General features: G+C 38.0%; 2 protein-coding genes across 2 annotated transcripts in view; both read left to right on the forward strand.

Annotated features, from left to right (window-relative positions):
- The window catches only part of LOC138020127 (RNA polymerase II subunit A C-terminal domain phosphatase-like), a 15,124-nt gene extending 14,095 nt beyond the window's left edge, over positions 1–1,029 (forward strand). The window contains exon 7 of the mRNA XM_068867148.1: positions 1–1,029. This exon is cut by the window's left edge and continues 533 nt beyond it. Coding sequence (XP_068723249.1) covers positions 1–555 — 555 coding nt within the window. The 3' untranslated portion in view covers positions 556–1,029.
- A 3,312-nt stretch (positions 1,030–4,341) lies between these two features.
- LOC138021924 (uncharacterized) lies at positions 4,342–18,995 on the forward strand. Its single transcript, XM_068868951.1, has 11 exons — positions 4,342–4,747; positions 4,836–4,959; positions 5,078–5,124; positions 5,537–5,657; positions 7,627–7,722; positions 10,413–10,553; positions 11,062–11,208; positions 11,589–11,664; positions 14,642–14,756; positions 15,456–16,326; positions 17,377–18,995. Exons 1-11 carry the CDS (start codon positions 4,440–4,442, stop codon positions 17,599–17,601), a joined length of 2,271 nt encoding a protein of 756 aa, XP_068725052.1. The 5' UTR covers positions 4,342–4,439; the 3' UTR covers positions 17,602–18,995.
- Positions 18,996–21,347: the final 2,352 nt, after the last annotated feature.

The following is a 21,347-nucleotide window of genomic DNA, read 5'->3' on the forward strand; positions in this document are numbered from 1 at the left end:
TGCGTAGAGGGTTTAGAAAAGTACAAGCAGCAAATTCGGGATCAAAGGACACCTCGCGGAACACCTCGGGACACTTCAGTGGAAAATGCGATGGACTTAAGAGCACACGGGTCTGAGGATGTGGTAACGAAAACTCGATCAGATTCTGCGAGCAGCGCTGATATTCTTATGTCCACTTTAAATCCTTTGTTATCATTCTCACCCTCGGAAGTCGAGGCTATGGACAAAGAGGTTGAAGACCTTATGAACGCTAGCGAGGAAGAAAGCGACTTGATTGGAAGTGTGTCGGATTCCAGTAGTTCATCGGATTCCATTGATTCGGAAACAACGAGCAAACGAAAGCGAGATCACGACAAGGACGATAACAATGAATCGCTTAGCAAAAAAATAAAGGTTGTTAAAGAGCTAAGGGAAAATGAGGAGGACGATGAAGAAGAATTGTCTGGAGATTCCAATAATTCCGATTCTGATGATGATTATACTCACGGCTCCACTCCGAGTGATGATGATGACGCAATGGCCGCCATGTTGGAAGAAGAGCTGACGCATTCTTGAAAGGGTCTTTATTTTGTCACCTCTTTCATGATTACAGGGTCTGAGATAACGACGAAGAAAAAGCCGGTCTGTTAAAACAGGTTAATCATCCTCAGCCACTGGCGATCGAGAAGGTTTTGAATCGTCTTATGACAACAACAACAACGGTGTTTATCACATACGTCACCTCGTGCACTCCTTAAAGGAAAATGGTAGTGACATAAGGACGTACGTGAATCAGCCATTTCCGAGTCCAGTGCAACATTCCTTTCAAAACCTTGACAAGGCTTCATCTCCCTTGTCATCATAATGGCAAGTAGAGCTAATTTCCTTAACAGAGCTTTATCCGCCACACTTGGACTCTGTTTTAAAACCCTCGAAAATGGCTTATTAACGTTATGTCTTTTTAACATTTACATGCGTTCTTCAGGACTTTCTTTGGGCTGTCATTCAGACGTACTCTAGTAAACGGCAATAGAAAATGCACAAAACGGGAGCTTTTGAATCTCTGTTGGATTTTCTCGGTGCTTTTCAAGAGAGATGGAATAATACAAGCGACGGAGAAAGGAGCTAAGTTTCTCACCGATTTTGCTTTGCTCCTCTTTCAGTCGACTACTTGTTAGATTAACACGATACGGACAGCAGGAAACCGAGGAACACGGCCTTTCCTTTCCACCCGGTTTATTTTTAATCCATTCCACCTACCAAAATAACGCAAGTTCTTTTTAAACGCTTCGTGTGGAATTTTCCTTTTTTTAGAATGCAAGGAAACGTTATATGAATTTCTGGCGTTAACCTCATTTTTTGCTTTCGAGTGAGTGTACAGGAAACAAATAGAGCACTCGCAATCATCGGAACGCAGCGAAGAGACCTTTTCAGAAAATATTCTCAAATTCTTGCAGAAACAGTGATGGGTTCACATTTGGGAAATGCGTATAATGGTCTCCATCATAATGAGTGGGACAATAGCCCACTTTCGATGTATTAAAATTCAGTCCTAAACAATAGGCATCATCTCGAGGCTCTGGGGAATCCTTATTTTTATTCCCCAGAGCCTCGAGATGATGCCTTTTGTTTAGGAACTGAATTTTAATATATCAAAAGTGGGCTATTGGGCTTCATTTGCCTACCTCGTTCAGCAAAGAAGCTGTTGAACACTAAACTGCGAGTGATCCAATTTCGCCGATGGATTGTGGGGCGGACAAAAGACACGCGTCGTGTTTCCTCGCAATTTCGCGCGTGCGCATGTCAATCCAGCGCCGAAATTAGAGATTACGTACAGTCGTAGTTAAATACGGAAAAAGAGAATTCAACAATTCAAGTAACATCATGTTTCCTTTTTTGGTAGTCATCGTGGCAGTTTGCGTCCTTAACTAATCCTGAGACTGAGTTCCATGCACCGGTGACTCAGTTGGTGGAGCACCGGGCTGTCACGCGGGAGGTCGTGAGTTCAACTCCGGCCAGACCAACACTCAGGGTCTTTAAATAACTGAGGAGAAAGTGCTGCCTTTTTAATTACATCTGCAAATGGTTAGATTCTCTCGTCTTCTCGGATAAGGACATTAAGCCGGAGGTCCCGTCTCATAACCCTTCAATGTTCATAATCCTGTGGGACGTAAAAGAACCCACACACTTGTCGCAAAGAGTAGGGCATGTAGTTCCCGGTGTTGTGGTCTGTCCTGTGTGGTGTATCATGGTTGGGAGGGTAAATGCTCGGAGATATGAGCTACACCAAGCTAATTTAAAATCCGAGGGTAAAGAAAGATATATGATATATATATGACAATTTTCAGTGCTGGTCCTCACGGAAAATCATCACCCCGTGAAAAACGGTGCATTAAAAGTTGAACTTTGGCGTTGGACAATATAAAAAAGGATTTGATTTTTGCTTCTATTGTTCTAAGCATTTCCGAGGGCTTCGCTTTTTTCTTGGAAATAAGAACCAGCGTGTTTGTACTGCAGATTTTCTAGGAGGGCATCCCATAACATATGAATCTGCAAAAATGGATCGGATTTTTGTAACTCCCAAAACTTGTGCGTTCGTAATAACCTGAATTCGTTGAAAGGTTTCAGGTCTTACCTAGCAATTGCGATCTAAGTTAGCAAGCTAAGAAGAAGCATGCATTGTTTAGATTATTTGTTGTCTTGTTTCAGTTTGTTTCGGCGTGATTCTTAGTGCAGAACCTGTGACTACAAAGACCGTGACATACACATGCAGTACGTGCGTCACTAGGAATAACATTTTTTTTACATCGCTAACATATGTTCTGTTTTGATAAAAAGTAGAATCTAAAGTTGTGTAGGTTAGGCTGTATAGTGTAGTATATGAGAAAGATTAAAGGAACACAGTATTACAAAGGAAAATACTCTCAGTTTATAGCATTTGTAGAGAACGTTTTTTACCATATTGTATCTAAATACTTGTGACAGTCCAGTTCAGCGGGTCTAAAGAATCATTATTAAAGTTGAAATTTGTAAATAATGTAATCGTGTTTCAATTCCACTACAACTTTTGGACTCTTAGCGATTGTGCATTTTAGAACATATTGAACAGAGTGGATTGTAAATTTGCATTCTTAACCGTCAAAGGCAAACATCTGATCAATGTTTCCAAGAATGTTGCCGTTTAATTCGATGACGTCAAGTGGGTTGATTTGATCACGCCATCAGGAGCATTCCTTATAATTATGATAAAATACTTAGAGATGACAGGCACGGACCACCCAGAGGCTTTGAGCGAATTAATAGCAACTTTTTGAGCATAACTCATCCTCGAAGACCCTGGGGAAGATAGTGGGGATAAGGACAAATCTGAGTGGACGAGAAAAAGTGCGACGAGCGAAAGTTCTAAGGGAAAATAAGACCCCTTACTTGTCCTTCGTACTTTTTCTCGTCCCCACTATCTCCCCCTGGGTCTCCGGGGATGTGCATAACTTGGACGTGGTGAATTTTACAATGGACAGGCCTGTTTTGGGTGATACGATATTCCAAAAAGCCAATTTTGAAGGATGGGTTCTCTGGGGAAACCGAAATCGAAAGTCTTGAACTCGGACACGGCATCGTTTAAAGAGCCACACGCCATTTATATTCAAATATTAAGTGGCCGGGTATTTTGCATAGGACCCTTTCCGAACTATAGTGCATGTGCTTAGAAAACCGAAGTAAAAAAGTAATCTCTCCTATTTAGCCAAACGCTTGAAGTAAGATTGCGGATACAGCTGTATGTGATACTGGGTGCGATGAAGCCGGGTGGTCGGGGAAGAGAATTTAACGGCAATTTATGAGCAGGTGTTTTCGTTCCTGTCGACCACCATATTTTACTGTGACAACTGCCTAGCCCCGTACTATTTTTCCTTCGGTGTTGTTTTCTCCAAAACCTCTCCTCCCTCCCTTCACACTTCCGTGATCTACTCATGGGCTCCTGATCCATACCAAAACCTAGCTCCCCCACCCCCCACTTTCAAACGCACTCCGCGGCCCCTGTTTTCTGGAAATATTTGATTCTGGGAATTATTTTGGATTCCGAGAAAGGGGTAGAGTCTGGGTCAATACTCCTTTTAGGGGAAGGCAGGGAAAACAACGAAAGCAAAGTGAAAAAAAATATATTAGTTGTCCTTCGTCTTGAAAATGACAACTTAATCATTGCTTCACGCTTCCTGTCACGATCAAAAGTCAGCCTTTTCAGAATACGGTTCTTGAAAATGTCCGCTCGATACACTAGCAGCAGGACTCGGATGCAGTAGATAGTTAGTGATCGTTGATTGGTCAACATACCGTGGTAATGACATGCGCATAATTACAAAAAACAAACTTCTGAAAAAGGGAGTCCAAATAAAATGGGCCTAACAGTGGTCTGGTGGTAGTTCATCAAATCGAAAGGAAAAACAAGAATTTTGGGAGAATCAATGTTTTGTCAATTGATAATGGATCCAAAAATGGGCTGGATTCAACCAGAGCAAAAGGGTCCTGCGTTTCAAACATGGAGCAACGTGTTGGAGGACGTTAATTCATCGACGAAATCGGAAAATCTTTGTGATGGAAGGGTGGGCTACATCCCTTTACACCTTAAAAATAATTTTAAGGGCACTGTGGAGAGCACTACTTTGAAGAACTTGATAAACGACGACAAAAATCATGTTAGTAAGAAGACAAAAATTGAAGATTGCACCCCTTGGTGGTCAAAGGATAAAAACTATCCAGACGGAGTTGTTGGGTAGGAGCGAATGCTTGTCTTCGTGAAGTTGTGAAATCATAGCTCTTGTATTTTTCAGCTAATCACTTTATATCGTTTCGTTTTCAAGGCTTCACGAGGAAATGATGGACTTTTACAATTTCATGAAACCTCGCGCTGCTGAACATGCGATGCGACAAGAAGTAATATCGAGAGTTCAAGAAGTCGTGAAACGACTCTGGCCAACAGCTGAAGTACGTGGGTGGAATTTAGTTAATCTCTGTTATTGTATCATTAATTTAAAAAGAATGGAAAGAACACTGTAGCAACTTTGGAAAGTAACAGCTTTTTATTTCTGATGAAAAATTTTAGGTTGAAGTTTATGGGAGTTTTAAGACTGGCCTTTATTTACCAACCAGGTGAGATAGAGGATCGGTGTTTGTTGATTATTCCCTAAGTCGTTTGTATGACAAAGCGTTTTTGATTATTATTTTTTTTCATTAAGGTCTTGTGTCTGGTTTTATTTTTCCCCGTCGTATCGTGTGACGATGTCGAGCATGGCAATAATGATAATAGTAATAATAATAATATAAACTTATATAGCGCCGTTTCTAAGGTATTATATAATGAAAGAAATGTAACACAGGACGTTCAAAAACCGTTTAAAATTATGAAGTAAACAAGAACGTTTACTTTGCATAAACCAGAAGCAGTGAAACCCTGGTTGTGAACATTATGCAACCTGATACAACTCGGTTTTTTCCTCGAAGAATGGAAATTTCAAAGTATTTAAAATGATGTGACTAATGTCTTAAATTTTGTTTCTTTTAGTGACATAGATATTGTTGTGTTCGGTAAATGGGAAACAGTTCCATTATGGACACTTGAAAAAGCTCTCACTGCAAATAAAATCGCAGAGGTTTCTTCGATCAAGGTGTTGGACAAAGCATCTGTGAGTATTACACATAAATATGTAGCATATTAAACAACAGCCGTGTCTTCTTGGTCAGGGTTGAACCTTACAGCTAATTCTATGGGATACCATAGGCAGCCCATGGTAATCATTGGAGCCGTTCTTTTTTCTTCGTCATAGTCTTCGTAGTCACAAACTGCAATGTTTTTTTTAACATTCCTGTATCCCAACCTGTGAGTTGCACTCAGGCCCTCTTGCATGAAGAGAACACACCTTGCTCGTGCGCCACAAGACAATCAACGAATGCGGCTTTTGTTTACAGTGTATTTAAAGTACTTTGTGGAATTTTGAGGATGGCGGCTGCATTTTCAGCCTTCAGATTCACAGTTTGATGCCAAAAAGCAAAAATTTGCTTTTCTAGCTCGTTCTTAGGGTGGATGAGGCATTAATTTGATGGAGCAGGGTTAGATGGAAGTTGCAGGCCATGAACAGTAGTGATTTCACAATCAGTTAAATGTAGAAAAAGTCCAAATCCTTTCTGCTGAGATGATTGATACAGTAACCTCACACCTGAAATTATTTGATCAAGTGGACAGATGATTTTTCTTTGAGAACGGCAAGCTTTAAAGGCGAGGAGAAATTTCTACGCTATTTCTAGACCGTGCTTCGTTCTTGTGTGTTCCACTATATAGATGAGCATTATGCACCTATCAATGTTAAGCTGCTGGGGTGGGGGAGGCCGGTCATAGGTGGGGGATTTGAACTCAGATCAGTTTTTCTGTTCAAATGCAGGGAAGTCATCCTGGATCAAAAGAGTGCATCACTAAGGCAACAAATATTACAGCTAAAAACTCGGTTTCTAAACTGTTTCCGCTTTTAAACTTTAAACTATGCCCTAAAGGACTGACTAAAAATAGAACCACATACTTTGTGAAGGAAAAAAGAATGTGTCGACATGTTAATTACTTAAATTGTAAACAGCAACAACGGAAATAAAATATTAAGCTTCATATAAAAGAGAGAAATATTCAAAAAAGCTCCATAAGAGGACTTATGATGTGACAAATAGTGAGCCGATAAAAATGAAATTCAGTATTTCGGTCTCGTTTTTAGTATTATATAACCTTGCTTGGAAACAAAATTCACTCCACACAAGGTGAATATAGATGACTGCCTCATAAAAGGCTTTAGAGTTTCAGTCCATGGCGTTGAGGGAATCGCAGAGAATTGGTTTGCTTCGAGTGACTTGTGGGTAATTCCAAAATGGCGGTACTATTTTTCAGTCTTTCTCGGTCATTCAAGATGGCGAACAGCCAAGATGGCGTCAGTGGACCCCACTCTTCTAACGGTTGAAGTCAAAAGTCCCGACCCCTGGAACTCAACGAATGATCAAAAGTCCCTACCATGGGCAGACTTGTAACGTCAAATCCCCCTCCTATGCCCGGCCTCCCCCCCAGCCGCTTAACATTGATAGGTGCATTGTTGTATAATACTCCAATTGACCTGTTTCTTGCGAACCAGTTTGGTCAGTCATTCTGATGTAGAAAGAAGATAAGAAAATAGTCCTCAATGGTCAAGCAAAATAAAAAATGAAATCAAAATTTGAAAAAAAAAAAAAAACTATCATCGTCACGAAGGTACTCCTGAGCGAGGCATAAAATCATCTGGCGTTAAATGTTAAAAATATTCTGTTGAATGAGTGCCATTCTTAGGAGGCAAAGGGTTAAAGGAGACTTAGGACTCTTTCCATTTGACAGAACAGGACAGGCAGTTGGTAGGACTATCTCCACAACATCTTCAAATAATATTAACACACTTTAAGGACGATACATATATACTTCTCCTAAAGAATGTGAGGGATCATCATGCAAGTGTTCCTTCAAATTACCAGTAATGCATTTTCTTTGCAAACTGATGGATCTGGCCGGAGCAGTTCTGAAAAAAGGAAAGTGCCCTATAGTTTTCGATTGGACTAAGACCTTAACCTTAAGGTATTGTCTTTATTCAGGTTCCCATAATTAAACTAACGGACCAAAAGACCAAGGTGAAAGTGGACATTAGCTTTAACATAGCAGCTGGGTTAAAAGCAGCAGAATTTGTCAAGGTAATTCTTGTTTTACAGCCCTTGAATATTCTTACATTCTCTGTATAAAGAATGATGTCATTTCAGTTACTAGTGAAACAGTTGACGACTTTCAATAAGTATTCATGCAAATATGTTTATACTTATTTCTAAAGGTGTTCTGATAACATGTACATGTTGACCGAGTAGAAGGGCGGGACAAGAAAGTATTTGGTTTGAGGTCATGTAATATGGACCAAGCAGAGTGAGATCCATGGTTTCCAAGAGCCAAATATTGTGCGCTCCAACCAGACCTGACACAGTCAATGAGTGTTTAACTGTATCATGTGACCCGTATCATGTGAGCCTGCAAAACTTCGGCTTTTTTTGTTGTGTTTTCTTGTTTTTTGCCCAGCAATGAATTTTATGAGCTGTTATGGGGCAGTAGCTTATTGTTATTCTTGCTCCGATAACTCTTCCAAAAGTTCATCTGGGTAGCAAATAGAACTTGATTTTGTTGTCTTTATTGCTGCTGTTTATTTTATGCCGGCAAGACACATAGCAACCAAGTTGACACTGAGACCCATGTCCTTGAATTGTAGTTACAGTGTACATTCAGCTACATTCAAGTAAGCTACATTCAAATTTCTCCAAACAAGAGTAGCTTCAAACCATGTAAAAGTAAGAAAATTATTGTTGCCATGAAGCTACTCAAGTGAGTGTCGGCTTCTTTTTTACTAGCTGATGTCAACCAATTGGGTCTTGTTCACATCACATTCCAATGGGAATTCCCTTTTGATTGTCTGTGGAGCTGTACTGGTCATTTTGAGAGTGCTTTTTATACACCCCAAGAGAAAATAAGTTGTTGTCTATTCTTCCATTTCTCTTTTCTTCTGTGTCCTTTATAATGATTATTGACTGTGTAATTCATATTTAAATAATTTATTGTTATAATGTGAACATTACTTTACCTGTGTAGACCTTTTCATTTAGCTTGAAACATCTGTTTACAAGTTGTCACACAGAACCAAAAAGCGACTTAAAATATTATTAGTGTTCCAGCCAGAAATTTCTAGTTCTGGGCCAAGCTGGCCCTTGCAATCCTTTTTTACAGGCCAAATATTTTGGAAAAGGGCCAAATCTTAGTTATTATACAAAAAGGGAGAAATGCATGAAGAACATATAAAGAAAATGCTAGTTTCTTTCAGAAATACAATACAGAGCCATAAACACGACAAGGTGACTATAGGTTTAGTATTGACAGTAAGTAGTAGTCAGCTTGTCAACTAACTCAACTATAATTATTATGAGATCTTTTTTTAGTGTAGCAGGTTCGTCAATGAATTGATTTTTCTTATGGGTGCATTTTCTTTTGCAAGCCAATAGGCCTTTTTATGTGCTTTTGGGATGGCTTCTGGTCAGATATGTCCAGAAATAATTAGATGCAAATGGATTTTAATAAGAGTCACAAAGTGTCTCCATGCTCTTCTTTACTGGTGTCTCGGAATACGGACAATTGATATCACAAAGTGCCCCCAAATGCTGCTCCACAAGTGAGGATAAAAACTGCATTTACCCTAAGCAGAAAATAATGATGACCTTTACCCTTACCTTATTGTTGGAAATTAATTCACAACTGCATTGCTAAGTGGGGGTTTGGTGCCTGAGACATCCTGGAGCGTCCATTATTGGCAGCCATTTCCAAGATGGAGACTGCACCGATGGCTGGCAAAACCTGACAACCCAGCCATGAGCCCCCACACCTCGAGAAGATACATGTAGGCACCCGTCACACTGATAAACAGTGGAAAGTAGAGGGGTTTCGGGTCCACACAAAATGCTCCTTCTTCCCACCACACCAATGACGCATGCGCAAATATAACAAAACCGCTGACAAGAATTGACCGCAGTTGCTCCTATTTGTTAACTCAGTTAAATTACATTTAACTTCATTACATGTAGGTAGCAAAGGCTTTGACTTCAAGGGACACTTCATGTTGTGTTTCAAAATTGGAGATGGATCAACATGTACATGAGTGCATCAGCACCTCATCTCTTTATTAGAGAGGAGCATTAATATTATTTCAAGTTAGCTGTAACAACTAGAAAATCCAAATAAAATTTCATAGTTCTATATCAATGCGGCAGAAACAGCAAGTTCATTGTGCAGAAATTAAGGAAATAAGAAAAAGGAGCGATGTGGTACTTTCTTTGAACTTGAGATCGAACAGGATACAATTCGTAAGCCATTGTTGTTCAAGCAACCAGGGCGTTAAATAAATTGCTTTATCTTGCTTTATGGAGCATTTTTTCCAATTTTTTGACGATGTTTTTTTTTTCTTGGGGGGGGGGGGGGGGCATCTATTAGAAACAGGGCATTTATTGGAGAGGGGCATCTTTTGCAAACTTTACACCACACCAGGGGTGTTAAATGGATAGGTGGCATTTATAAGATTGTTTATGGTATGTAACTCCTGCATACAAATCATTTTCTATTTGAATTGTTTTTCTCTTCAGTTCTTGTGAAAGGTGTTGCCTTAGATCTTAAACATATAAAAGATGCTGTAGTTCAGTTTACTATTTTCTCTGACCCAGCATAAAATAAAAATGTTTGTGGTTGCAAATACTGGTTCCCTCCATTTCTTCTAAGTTTTAGTCCACCTATAATAGACATCAAGACAGAAAAGTCATATTGTTGCAAGCAGGTGAATTGTTGCCTATTTTCTGTATAGGACCAAATGGAAATTTTTCCCTGTCTTCCACCTCTGGTACTGATTTTAAAGCAGTTCCTTGTACAGCGTGATCTGAATGAGGTGTTTGCTGGTGGAATTAGCTCATACTCCCTTGTTCTAATGACCATCAGCTTCTTGCAGGTGTGTATTTCCAAGATGAACTCTTACTTTAGTAGGTTTAGTAGTGAGAATGGTCGGCCAACTGTTGGTCAATAGTTGCCGACAGTCAATTTAGGCTAGTTGTTCTTCACTTTTACCATATTTTTTGGTCAACATTTTGGTTATGCAACTTAAATAAGGAGAGTTGAAAAGACTTAAAATTATTTTTCCAGAGGCATACTCATAGCGTGTTATTTGTATTTGTTGTAGGTTTAAGAATTTTTGACTACTGGTAACTTGTGTTTTTTACATTCCTTTGTCTTGTAAACAGTATCATAATCTGAAACAAAGGAAAGTAAAAAAAGAATTAACCAAAGAAAAATTTTAACTGCTGTACAACTTATTCATCACAATGCCTGGGCGATTGTTTAGGTACGCGTACATGTACATTTTTCTGCTGACAAGTGGCTCTGGGTAAGGTTACATTTATATTATTGAATACATCTGTTTGCAAATCACGTCTTGATGTAAGTATTTTCTGTGTACACAGCAACATCCTCAAAAAAATGGAAGGACTCTTCGAAACAACCTTGGAGTTCTCTTAATTGAATTCTTTGAACTCTATGGCAAGCGTTTTAACTACAGTAATGTTGGCATTCGAGTAAAAGGTAGAGGGTCATACTTCAACAAGCAAGAGGTAAATTAGTAGAGATGATGTCTGTGCAAATAGTTCTTGTAATTGTACTAGCTTCTTGCGTCTTGTAAGGAAATGTCTCATGCTTTTCTCAACAAATGTTAAGAAATACCATCAAATGTTAAGGGTTTTAGCGAAAAAATTATCCAAGTGAAATCAAATTTTAAATTGGTTGATTGGTAATTTGTTGATTCCTACAAACATGTACTTTGTACAATGTAGACTGTGATCATTTATATTTTTTAAAATAAATAAACTACATTCCATCATTGGATAGAGTAACTGGTTCTATTCTCGTAGCACTTCACTTTCTTTTAGAAATTGTTAGTTTGATAACCATATTTCCAAAAATTGACTCACAAGAGTATTATTTTTATTTTCAGGTTTTACTTAGTATGGATGGTTACAGCCCTAATAATTACTGTGATCTTCTTTGTATTGAAGATCCATTTACAGAAGGTTTGTGTTAATGATAATCATAAGGACAGTTAAGTATTTATAGAATACCAGTGTCTAACGTTAGAGTTCAAAGGGACTTTACAAGAAGAGTCAGGTGTTAAGTTTCAGATTAAAAAGTAATAAATATTAACAAATGTCAACAACTATGGATAGTACTTAATCAGAAAAATGCATTTTTAAAACAATGGACACAGGGGAGCTGTCAAATGTGAAAGCATCCTATAGTCTTTGGGCTTCCACAGGCAGAGATCTTTTGCTGTAGGTCTTAAGATTGAATACTGGTGTACCAGGAAGATTTTTTGGTAAACAACAACTGTGAAGATGGGGTGCCCCAGGCTCTCTATTAGTAACAATACAGGGTACAATGTATATGTTTCAGGTCGTTTTGTTCCTTAGGTTAATTTGCAACCAAACTACCCGGTAGGTCATTTTGTTTCAACCTAGGTTATTATGAACTGTCTAAGAAGGGTTTCCCTGTTTTTTTTGGGGATGTAATTAAAAAAAATGGGGCCTGGATTTTTAGGAGGAATAAAAAAGAAAACACCTTTCTCCACCTTTCCCTTGACTTCCGTTCTTCGTCCAATTACCGTCTCTCCCTCTCCTTCCCCCTTACTGTCCTTGCTTACTACCAACGGACTGTGCCTCTCACCTTGAACTTTCACAACATTCCATGCCGCTCCAAGGATTCAAACCCTCGCGCACCATAGGACATCCGAGATTACTTATCCTCTGTATTAACCGCTAAGCCATCGCATCAGCAACTGAAGTCGTTAAGCTATTTCCAAGCCTTCACGGCAACCGCCATTTCGCACATGCATAAATGATATAAAGTGAGACTTTAAATTAATAGTCAAATATTGTGCGAAGTTTATGTACGTCGCTATGCGAAATACACCAGGAACAAGACATCATTTCTAGTCATGATAACAAACCGATTTTCACCGCAAACACAGCGTTCCCACAGTGAAAAAAATATGGTGGCACCGGCAAATTAACCTTTGCAGTTAAATCAAAGAAAAGAACTCGTCTCCGAACCTCATCATCATCTTGGAGAAACCGCTTGTAAAAAAACACATAACCATTCACAGAACAATTGGCAAAATGCTGTATGAAGTGGTTTTCGGAATCTCTCGGAGTAAAGAAATTAAAAAGCCACAAATGAGTGGACAAGTCACAGCTACATCACATGCAGAGCAGGAAAATGGTGAATAATTTGAAAAAGTGGCAGGATGAGCCTGACATTAAAGGAGAGCAGTGTCTGACACTTGCCAACTGCAGACGGCAGACTAACCCTGAATCACAGTTATTGAAAGCTAAACGCTCAAAAATGGCTCCTGAGGCTTAAATACTGTTTATCAGCACCGTTTGAAATGGGTGTTTAGCTTAAATACTGCTCGTCAGCGCTATTTGCAGGCAGCCAGCAGTCTGCCTTTTGCAGTTATCATACACCAGAAAGGGAAGAAGAAAAAGAAGAAGTTCAAACTTCAGGATTATGTGGTGCTGAAAGTTAATAAAATGGAAAAGGAAATGCCCCTTCATCCAAATGTGCTACTTGCTCAAAAATAAGAACTTGAAGGGGACTGTGCCAAAATAATCAAAATTTGGATTTATCACTACAAGCAGACTCAGCAAAATTGAAAAAAAGAAACAAATATTTTATTTCATAATTCAAAAGAAATAACACAAGAGCCTACAAAATGGCTTTTCATCAACAGATTATGAAACCCTTTTTCCTGACTTTTCAAAGTTTTGTTTTTACTTGCGTTTGATTATTACGAATTCAAATTAAGCAAAAGATAGAGGAAATAACTAAGCAAATTAAAAATCAACAAGACATCATGTATGTTTCGGTTATTTAATTCCTTGGACGATAATTCAATATTGTAGCCCTCTGCCATCCTAAGGAGATTCATCAATGAACAATGTCCTAAAAAGCTCTGAGAAAGAAAGGTAGAATCGGTTATCATGCACTGTATGCCATTTAAAATCAGTGCCTAGACTTAACCATTGGGGTTTTATAAAATACTCATGAAAATCTAAGCTGCACAAAGTTCATCCCCTTTCCTCTAGGACCAATTTACTAACCAATATATTACACATACTTACTAATAATTGTTGGGTTTTTGTTGATGTTTCCTACTATCAATTTCAACTTAGTTTAAAATAAAGTGACCTAGGTTGAAACAAAATGACCTAGTTTGGTTGCAATTAACCTGAGGAACAAAATGACCTGCAACATATGTATGGGAAAATACAGGACACCTATGGAGCGAAGTTCAAGTCTAGAAATTTGTTCGAAATTGCAAATGAAAATGGATAAAACTTGTCACATGGCTTTCATAGTTGTCCTTAATACTCACACAGAGTTTCAGAAAAATAAGGTCCACTTCATTTTCCACACTGCCGTCTTGGCCCAATCGAACCAAAATGCAACACAACTTTTTCCATTGTTGTGTGGATGGTGAAGTGGACATTATTTTTTCTGAAACTCCGTGTGAGTATTTAAGACAACTACTTATAGCCATGTGGTAATTATCGATTTTCATTCACAATTTCTGATGAATTTCTAGACTTGAACTTCGCTCCGTATGTGTCCTGTATTTTCCCATAAAAACTCAACATTGTCACTAATAGAGAGTCTGGGTTACCTATGCAAAAAGTTGAACAATGATAATTAATTGCACTATTTAAGTTTAATAAAGCTTCTTACCAATGTACAAAACAAAATATATGTACAAAAGTACAATATGTAAAGAAAAGCAAGAGGGGGAAACTGAATTCCCATATTTAGGTATCAATAGAATTCATACATGTATCTTCAGTTCTTTGGAGTACATTTAACCCTGCCACGGGCATTCAGATAATTAGGTTGGGCTACATGTATATGAGAATATAGTCCTTTTTGTGTGGGAAACAGTTTCCAAAAAGTGTTCTTTTTGCTACAGTTTCACCTTCTTTAATTATTTTGGTATTGCAGGTAACTACATAGGAAAGAGCTCGTACAAATTCATGGATGTTAAACTGGCCTTTGAGTATGCCTATGACACTTTGGAAAAGCCTATTTTACGAGATATTCAACATACTCCAGTCAGGTAAAATCTTCAAGAAAACTAAAAGTTATTTTTTAATCGCCTAGTCAACTTTCAGTTTGTTTTCATACTGAACAGGTCACACATTGGCCATTCCTAAACCTCTGCAAAAAGTTTCAAAATCTATCTCTCTGAAGGCTTTACTTTGATGTTCTTTAAACAGGACATCAGAGTGTACAGGCTGTAATGGAGTACTCTTGAACAGTGTGTAGTCTATCAATATTGTGGAACATTTTCTGATTTCTGGCAAAAGTTTGTGTGGCTTGTTTCCACTTAAGTCCAGAAAGGTGCCAGGTAATAAGATGCATGCCAATTTTGATATCCAACAGGAAGTGTCCCGTTAAGGCTAAACATCTACCTGTCTCTAGCAATGAGGTACATGTAATTGTAAGATTTAATGTTATTTTCTGGTAGTGGTAAAAGCAGCTATTTATCTTTACTTGTGAACTGGAGCTTTGGGGACACTTTGTCTTTATTCCCAGACACGAGTGATGTTGAAAGTGGGGAACAGAGGAAGGGGGCGCTTATCGGCACAGCTTTGCATCCAATTACGTGCATTTCTGGACATGTCTCCTTGATTCCACAGAGCATCATTCTTTCTAAGCTTGTGGATTTATAAATCTGGAAAGTGCACCTAGAATAAGCTTAGGGCTTTTTTCACTCCTCACTCCTGTGTGATTAAAATTTATTGTTGATTTGCAGAACAAATCCAGATGTGAGAAAGGAAAAGGACCCAGGTGGATATCTTGGACGCATTGTTGCAGTCACAAATGAAACAGTGGAATATCGTGAATGGGTAGGCAGTGTGTGGTCAGGGATTAGTGCTCCCCTCATCAGCCAAGTCAACCAGTCAGCTCCTACATATGCAAGCATAGCAACTAGACATGTCCAGACACAGGCATTAACATCTCAAGATGTCTGTGACAAAGGTGCCACATGGCTAAGGTCACAATCAGATGTGACATCTCTGGTCACAGAAAATGGTGGAACTGAGGGAAATAAACATGATGCTTTGGTGAAAAAGTGTGGACAGAATTGTTGGGCAGGATCTTTGGTTCGAAATCTAGCAGATTCCCTGGGTCAAGATAATGTGCCCAAAAAGAACCCTTCTCTTGAAACAAGAACTTCTGTTTGTGATATGACGCCTAAATACTTAAAATCAGCAGACACTAATGTATCAGGTTCTCTGTCGCGAGGGAACTTGTATTCTGAGGCAATAAAGCAATCAATAAGTTCACCATCCCAAACCAAGCAAGCCTTCACTACCTCAACAAAGACTTCCATAGTTGACTCAACATCAAAGTCAAATGTGGCTGCAAGACTTTCAGGATCACCTGGCCCTGACTTAATCTCAAGGGTTAAAAGTGTGTCATCATCATCACCAGCCTCAATGATAAACTCTATATGTGTAGTTGACTCTATTTCAAAGTCAAAAACATCACAAAATTCAGGCTTGACCAAGACCTCTGATTCTGTGTCGAGGACAAAAGCCTTGTCAGTATCAGGTCCAACAGGTACATGTATTGGTCTTCAGAAGACTGATGAGCCAAAGATTTCTACTTCAAATAGCAATGTAAGTCCGGCATAAAATCCTAGTTTTGTTTTAGATAATTTCTATTCATTATAAGGAAGGAAGAGGAAACTTCCCACCACAACACCGGGAATTTCATCCCCTACTCTTCTTGAATAGTGTGTGGGTTCTTTAACGTCCCACAGAGAGCTTATAAAATCTTGTACAACTGAAGCACAGTCTAGTCTTGCCTTGATTACTCTAATGTATGATGTTTGGTGAAAAGCAAGAAGAGCCACATGTAACTCCCTGATTTGAATAACTATATTTTCTTGCATTCTACAATCGGTTGAGTCGTAAAAGGCTTCATAATCAATCATTAAATGGAGAATTGCTCCCATTCTACGGTGGGTTGAAGCCGTCTTCAATTGTGAGGGGTCAATACTTCCAGAATAGTATACAAGGTAGTACGACTTGCATTGTGGGTTAATCACTTTGTTGACAGTGTCTGGGGTAGTTTGGTTGTTTGATGCAAGAGTTTGGTTACCTTGAGCGACTGATGGCAATCACAGCTTGATCTTGAAGGTCCAAGTTGTTAGAATGTGTCAATTAATTTGGTGTTGCTATGGAATGAAGCCTGAAACTGTGATAATTCTTTCGTTGAAAGTGATTTAAATTCATTCCTGAGCTTGACTTAAACATCTCTTGGCCTTGAAAGAAAATTTGTTGAACGTGATGACTTCATTTTTTTGACAGTATCCTAAACGTTCATAAAAGCTAACTTTTGTTGAGGCCTAATTAGGCCAAAGGTTACCTTTTATGAATGGTTAGGATACTTTCTGTATAAGCTAACGACCTGTTACCTGTGACCTGTGTTTTGTACCTGCCACCCCAAACTTGGTTGAACATGCAGTAGTAATTTAATTTAACCATGGATTCACTCCTCAGGCACCACAGGACACCCAAGTTGACGAGTAAAATCGTCTGGCGTTAGATCGTTAGATCTGGCATCTACTTAAGGGCATTTCTGGACCCATCTGATTATCAAAAAATAGTGGTGTGCATATTGAAAGTTGAACATAAAACTGTGTTATTGTTTTCACTGTTATTTAGAATGCCATGCTTTGTACTTCAACAAAACTGGATTTAAAGCCCTCTGGCCATCTAAGTAAGGACAATGGCATTGGAAAACAAAGTTTAACCATGACAGTTTCCATCCAGGCCAAGAACAATAGCAATCATCAAAATAACAACAACAACAACAACAACAGCAAGAACAACAATGTCACTGTTTCAAAGAGAAAATCAACAAAAAGTAAAAAAGGAAAGAGCATATGAGAGGGACTTGAAGACCAAGCTACAGTTATTAGTTTTGGTAAAGTCATATTTATTGCAGTTATTAGTTATCATGCATGTTTCTTATCTGGCTTCCTGCTACTGACAGAATGATAATCTTTTAAGGGAAAATGAACAGTGAATCAATTTTCAAATAACAGCATATTGTAAATGATAGTTTTCAAAACAAATGTTAAAATTTTGTAATATAGTATTTTAGTGACACCGAAATATCATAACTTACCGGTAATATACAAGACAAACTCATTTAGTTCCTGTTCACCTATTTTCTTTTCCTTAAATTTGTGTTGAGATTGATGGGTGAAATTTCAAGTCACTATTTTATCAAATCACATCATACATGTTGTTTACCCCAAGACGTTTGCATAACTATTGTTTGCAATTTCTCCTGGTGTCCCGAGAGAAATTGAAAAGGAAGGGGGGGGGGGGGGTAAAAGAGGTGTATCATGGGATTTGAGAAAGAAGAGAATTACTGTCATTGGTGGTATGCAATTTGCACCATAGTTAGGAAGTAATTGGTCAACACAACAGCCGGTTCAGTCTAGGCAGCAGTATTTTACTTTTATTTTCTGATCTTGGGCTTACGATGCAGCAATCTCATCTATATATATTCAGAAAAGTGTAATCCAATTGCTGATATGTGAGAGCCAGCAGGCTTGGCAAGTGCCAATTTTGTATGGTAAAATGTGTATACAGGGCAATGTAAAAGCAGCTCACTACTCTCTGAAAGATTTCATCAGTTCACTATTAGAGAGTCTTTGAAGCATGAAATTTCAACTAAAACAAATTCAAAAGAAGGGCAGTGGCAATGGCAAGGGAAAATGTACCAAAAAGTTAATTTGGAGGGCTTTTCTACAATAATTCCAACTTCCATTTTCTTTTTGCCACTAAATTTTGAATTAACATTGCTTGACTGTGGTAGGAAAAACAATAATTCTGGATGACGTGCATGTATGTAGGTGCAGCCTTCAAGTGTGTGAACCCAGTTTTTAAGGGTAAAGTATTCCATTGGTGAGTGAAGTGACAATAATCAATTTTATTATTATAAATGATTGAAGCAGTAATAATTATTTTTTTAAAAAAAATAGAAAGCACTCTTTGTAATGTAATAATAATTTATTTATTAACATTGGGAAAAACTGGGGACTTGTGAATAATAATTATAAATGCTATAAAGTTTTTGTCTTTATTTTGTACTCTGTTCTACAGCAACACAACAGCCTATAGTTTTTCCTTAGAAATAAATTATTTTAAAAGGCTTATTATTGACAGGTCTCATCCTTAAGTTTCTTCCACAAATTTAAGTAGCTTAGTATAAAAATTCCTGTCATAAATAAAAGGGTGAAAGAAGAAAACAAAAACACTAGAAAGAAAAACAGATGGAAAGAAAAATGTGCGGTGGAGAGGTCAAATTTTTTAATCAAGCAAACAGGTGGATTTCAAGGAAGCAGAAAGAGACCGTTCTCCGGAATAAGACCTTATGTGTAAGGAAACTGTAATAACAATGATAGGAGTGCAATTAGGGATTAACAGTAATCCATTCCATTTTTGAAGGAATTGATGATTAAAATTCTCCACAGTCAAAAGATTCCACAAGCTAGAATATTCTAAAGTATACGTGTAGGTACATGTATGAATTACAGCAGGATTTTGCCAAAGTATATTGCCTCCATTTTGTTTGGTGAAGTAATGATTTTTATCTACCAAAATGATATAAAACATTTGTCTGTTAATCCTTCCATACAAGCATGGTGTTGTTAATACTTATGCAATTGATTGCAGTTATGCCCAGTTCAGACAGGAGAAATTTTCAAAAGCTAAACATGACAACTTGAACTAAGGGACCGACCATTTAACTTTTTTTTTGGGGGGGGGGGGGGGGATGGGTGATTTCTGGTCAGCAAGAATTTTTTTTCTAGCAATCTGGTGTGCAGGATATTTTTTCCCTTTTTTCCCATAAGCATGTAATTTTTTTTTTTCCGACAAGCGCTTGCAGGAAATTTTTTTTCAAAATCACCCACCCCCGCCCCCAAAAGTTAAATGTTCGGCCCCTAAGCACAGGGAAGGGTTGGCACCTGAATCAATTAAGGGTGCTTTCGATTGGCTGTATTCCAGAATAGGAATACATGGGATAGAAGTTTAAAATCCTTCGTGTTTATGGAGATTCACATTAGAATTGTCAAACACTCGCTAAAATGCTACAATAGGTTAAACACATCTTTATTATCCTTGATGCTGCAAAACACTAGACATACCTTTTTAACTCATCATTCCGCATATTCTTATTCCGGAATAGGGTCAATCGACCACACTGTCTAAGAATAGCTGTTTCAAGTTGTAATGGCTCAGTCTTTCCACCTGTTCAACATTCACTGGAAATCCAATAGTAGTATGGCTGATGATCACCTTTGATTAAGAGACCAAATGTTTAATTTAATAACAAACTCGATGTGCGTCATGAAAATATTTTCAATGCAATACAATAACTTGAAGATTTAACATGGGCCATGGAGAGGGAGGGGCTGGGGGGTTGCAGCCATGGTGTTTTCTCCAAGACTTGTTTCCACCCCCTTCCCCCCCCCCCCCTTGCCTCACACTTCTGGGATCCTTACCAAAACCTAGCCTTCACCGCCCACTTTCAAACATACTCTGTGGCCCCTGTTTAAGTTTGAGTAATTAAACATATCTGAATTAAATTGTGCAATAGTTTGTTTTCATTTGGGCTGATTTTCGTTTGAACTAGGTTCAAATGAATCAGGAAACCATGAATTATTTTCAGTGGAGACAATACAATATTTCATAGCTGTTATGGTACAGTCAAATAAGGTGACTAGGACAGAAATATGTTTAATATTTATATCATTCCAGTGTTAACAATGTGGGTTATGATTTCTTAAAATTTTAATGCAGTGTTGTTGCTCTTATGGATTGGCATTTAGTAATATATATTTTTGTTTCACATGCTGGCTGGTTTAAATTTAAAGGAAACAATACATTTCTTACGGTTTAATCTTAAAACTCTAAAACATTGACTAACTTCCTAGCACACGATTATAAACAGTTTCTTGCAGAAGCATTTGAAATGCTGGCATGTATTGTAAATAACAACCTCCCACTTTAGTCAACTTTTCAAGCTCCTGGGTTATTTTGGAATACAAAACACTGTTCGACTTGTAGAATTTAGTATTTTCTTTCTCAGTTGTCCAAACTTTCGTTATTAAATATTTATGTTTAAGTAGTGGTCTTGTTGTTCATAGTTATTTGTGTTTTGCAGTGCCCCACATTTCTTGTAAAAAATGCTTGGACAGAAGTTAGCTTTTGAGTGTAACTCGAAACTATTTTGTGACTTTTGTGATCTGAACATAGATCCTTGCTACCTCATGGATTTTAACAGTTTTCACTCTTGCTTCCTATCATTAAGCTTTATGCTTGAAATTTTTGTGTTATATATATAGTCATATCTTAGTAATTTGTCACATCTATGTAACTCTTTTTAAGGCAGCATAATTTGACTCAGATTAAATTAAAGGTTGTGGACATAAGAAGTCTTACCTCAACGGTTTGGGAAAATTATTTCGAAAATGAAAATTGCAGCCGTAGTGCCCAGCTGTTTAAGGTGGACCACTTTGTAGTGACATTGCTTGTCATATTGATGCAGCCAAATTATATCAAACTCTTAGGATGAAGTTCACAGCTCTTAAAGAGGGTTTGACCTTTGTCACAAACAG

This window comes from Montipora capricornis, chromosome 10, assembly GCF_036669925.1.
Source record: "Montipora capricornis isolate CH-2021 chromosome 10, ASM3666992v2, whole genome shotgun sequence".
NCBI lineage: Eukaryota > Metazoa > Cnidaria > Anthozoa > Scleractinia > Acroporidae > Montipora > Montipora capricornis.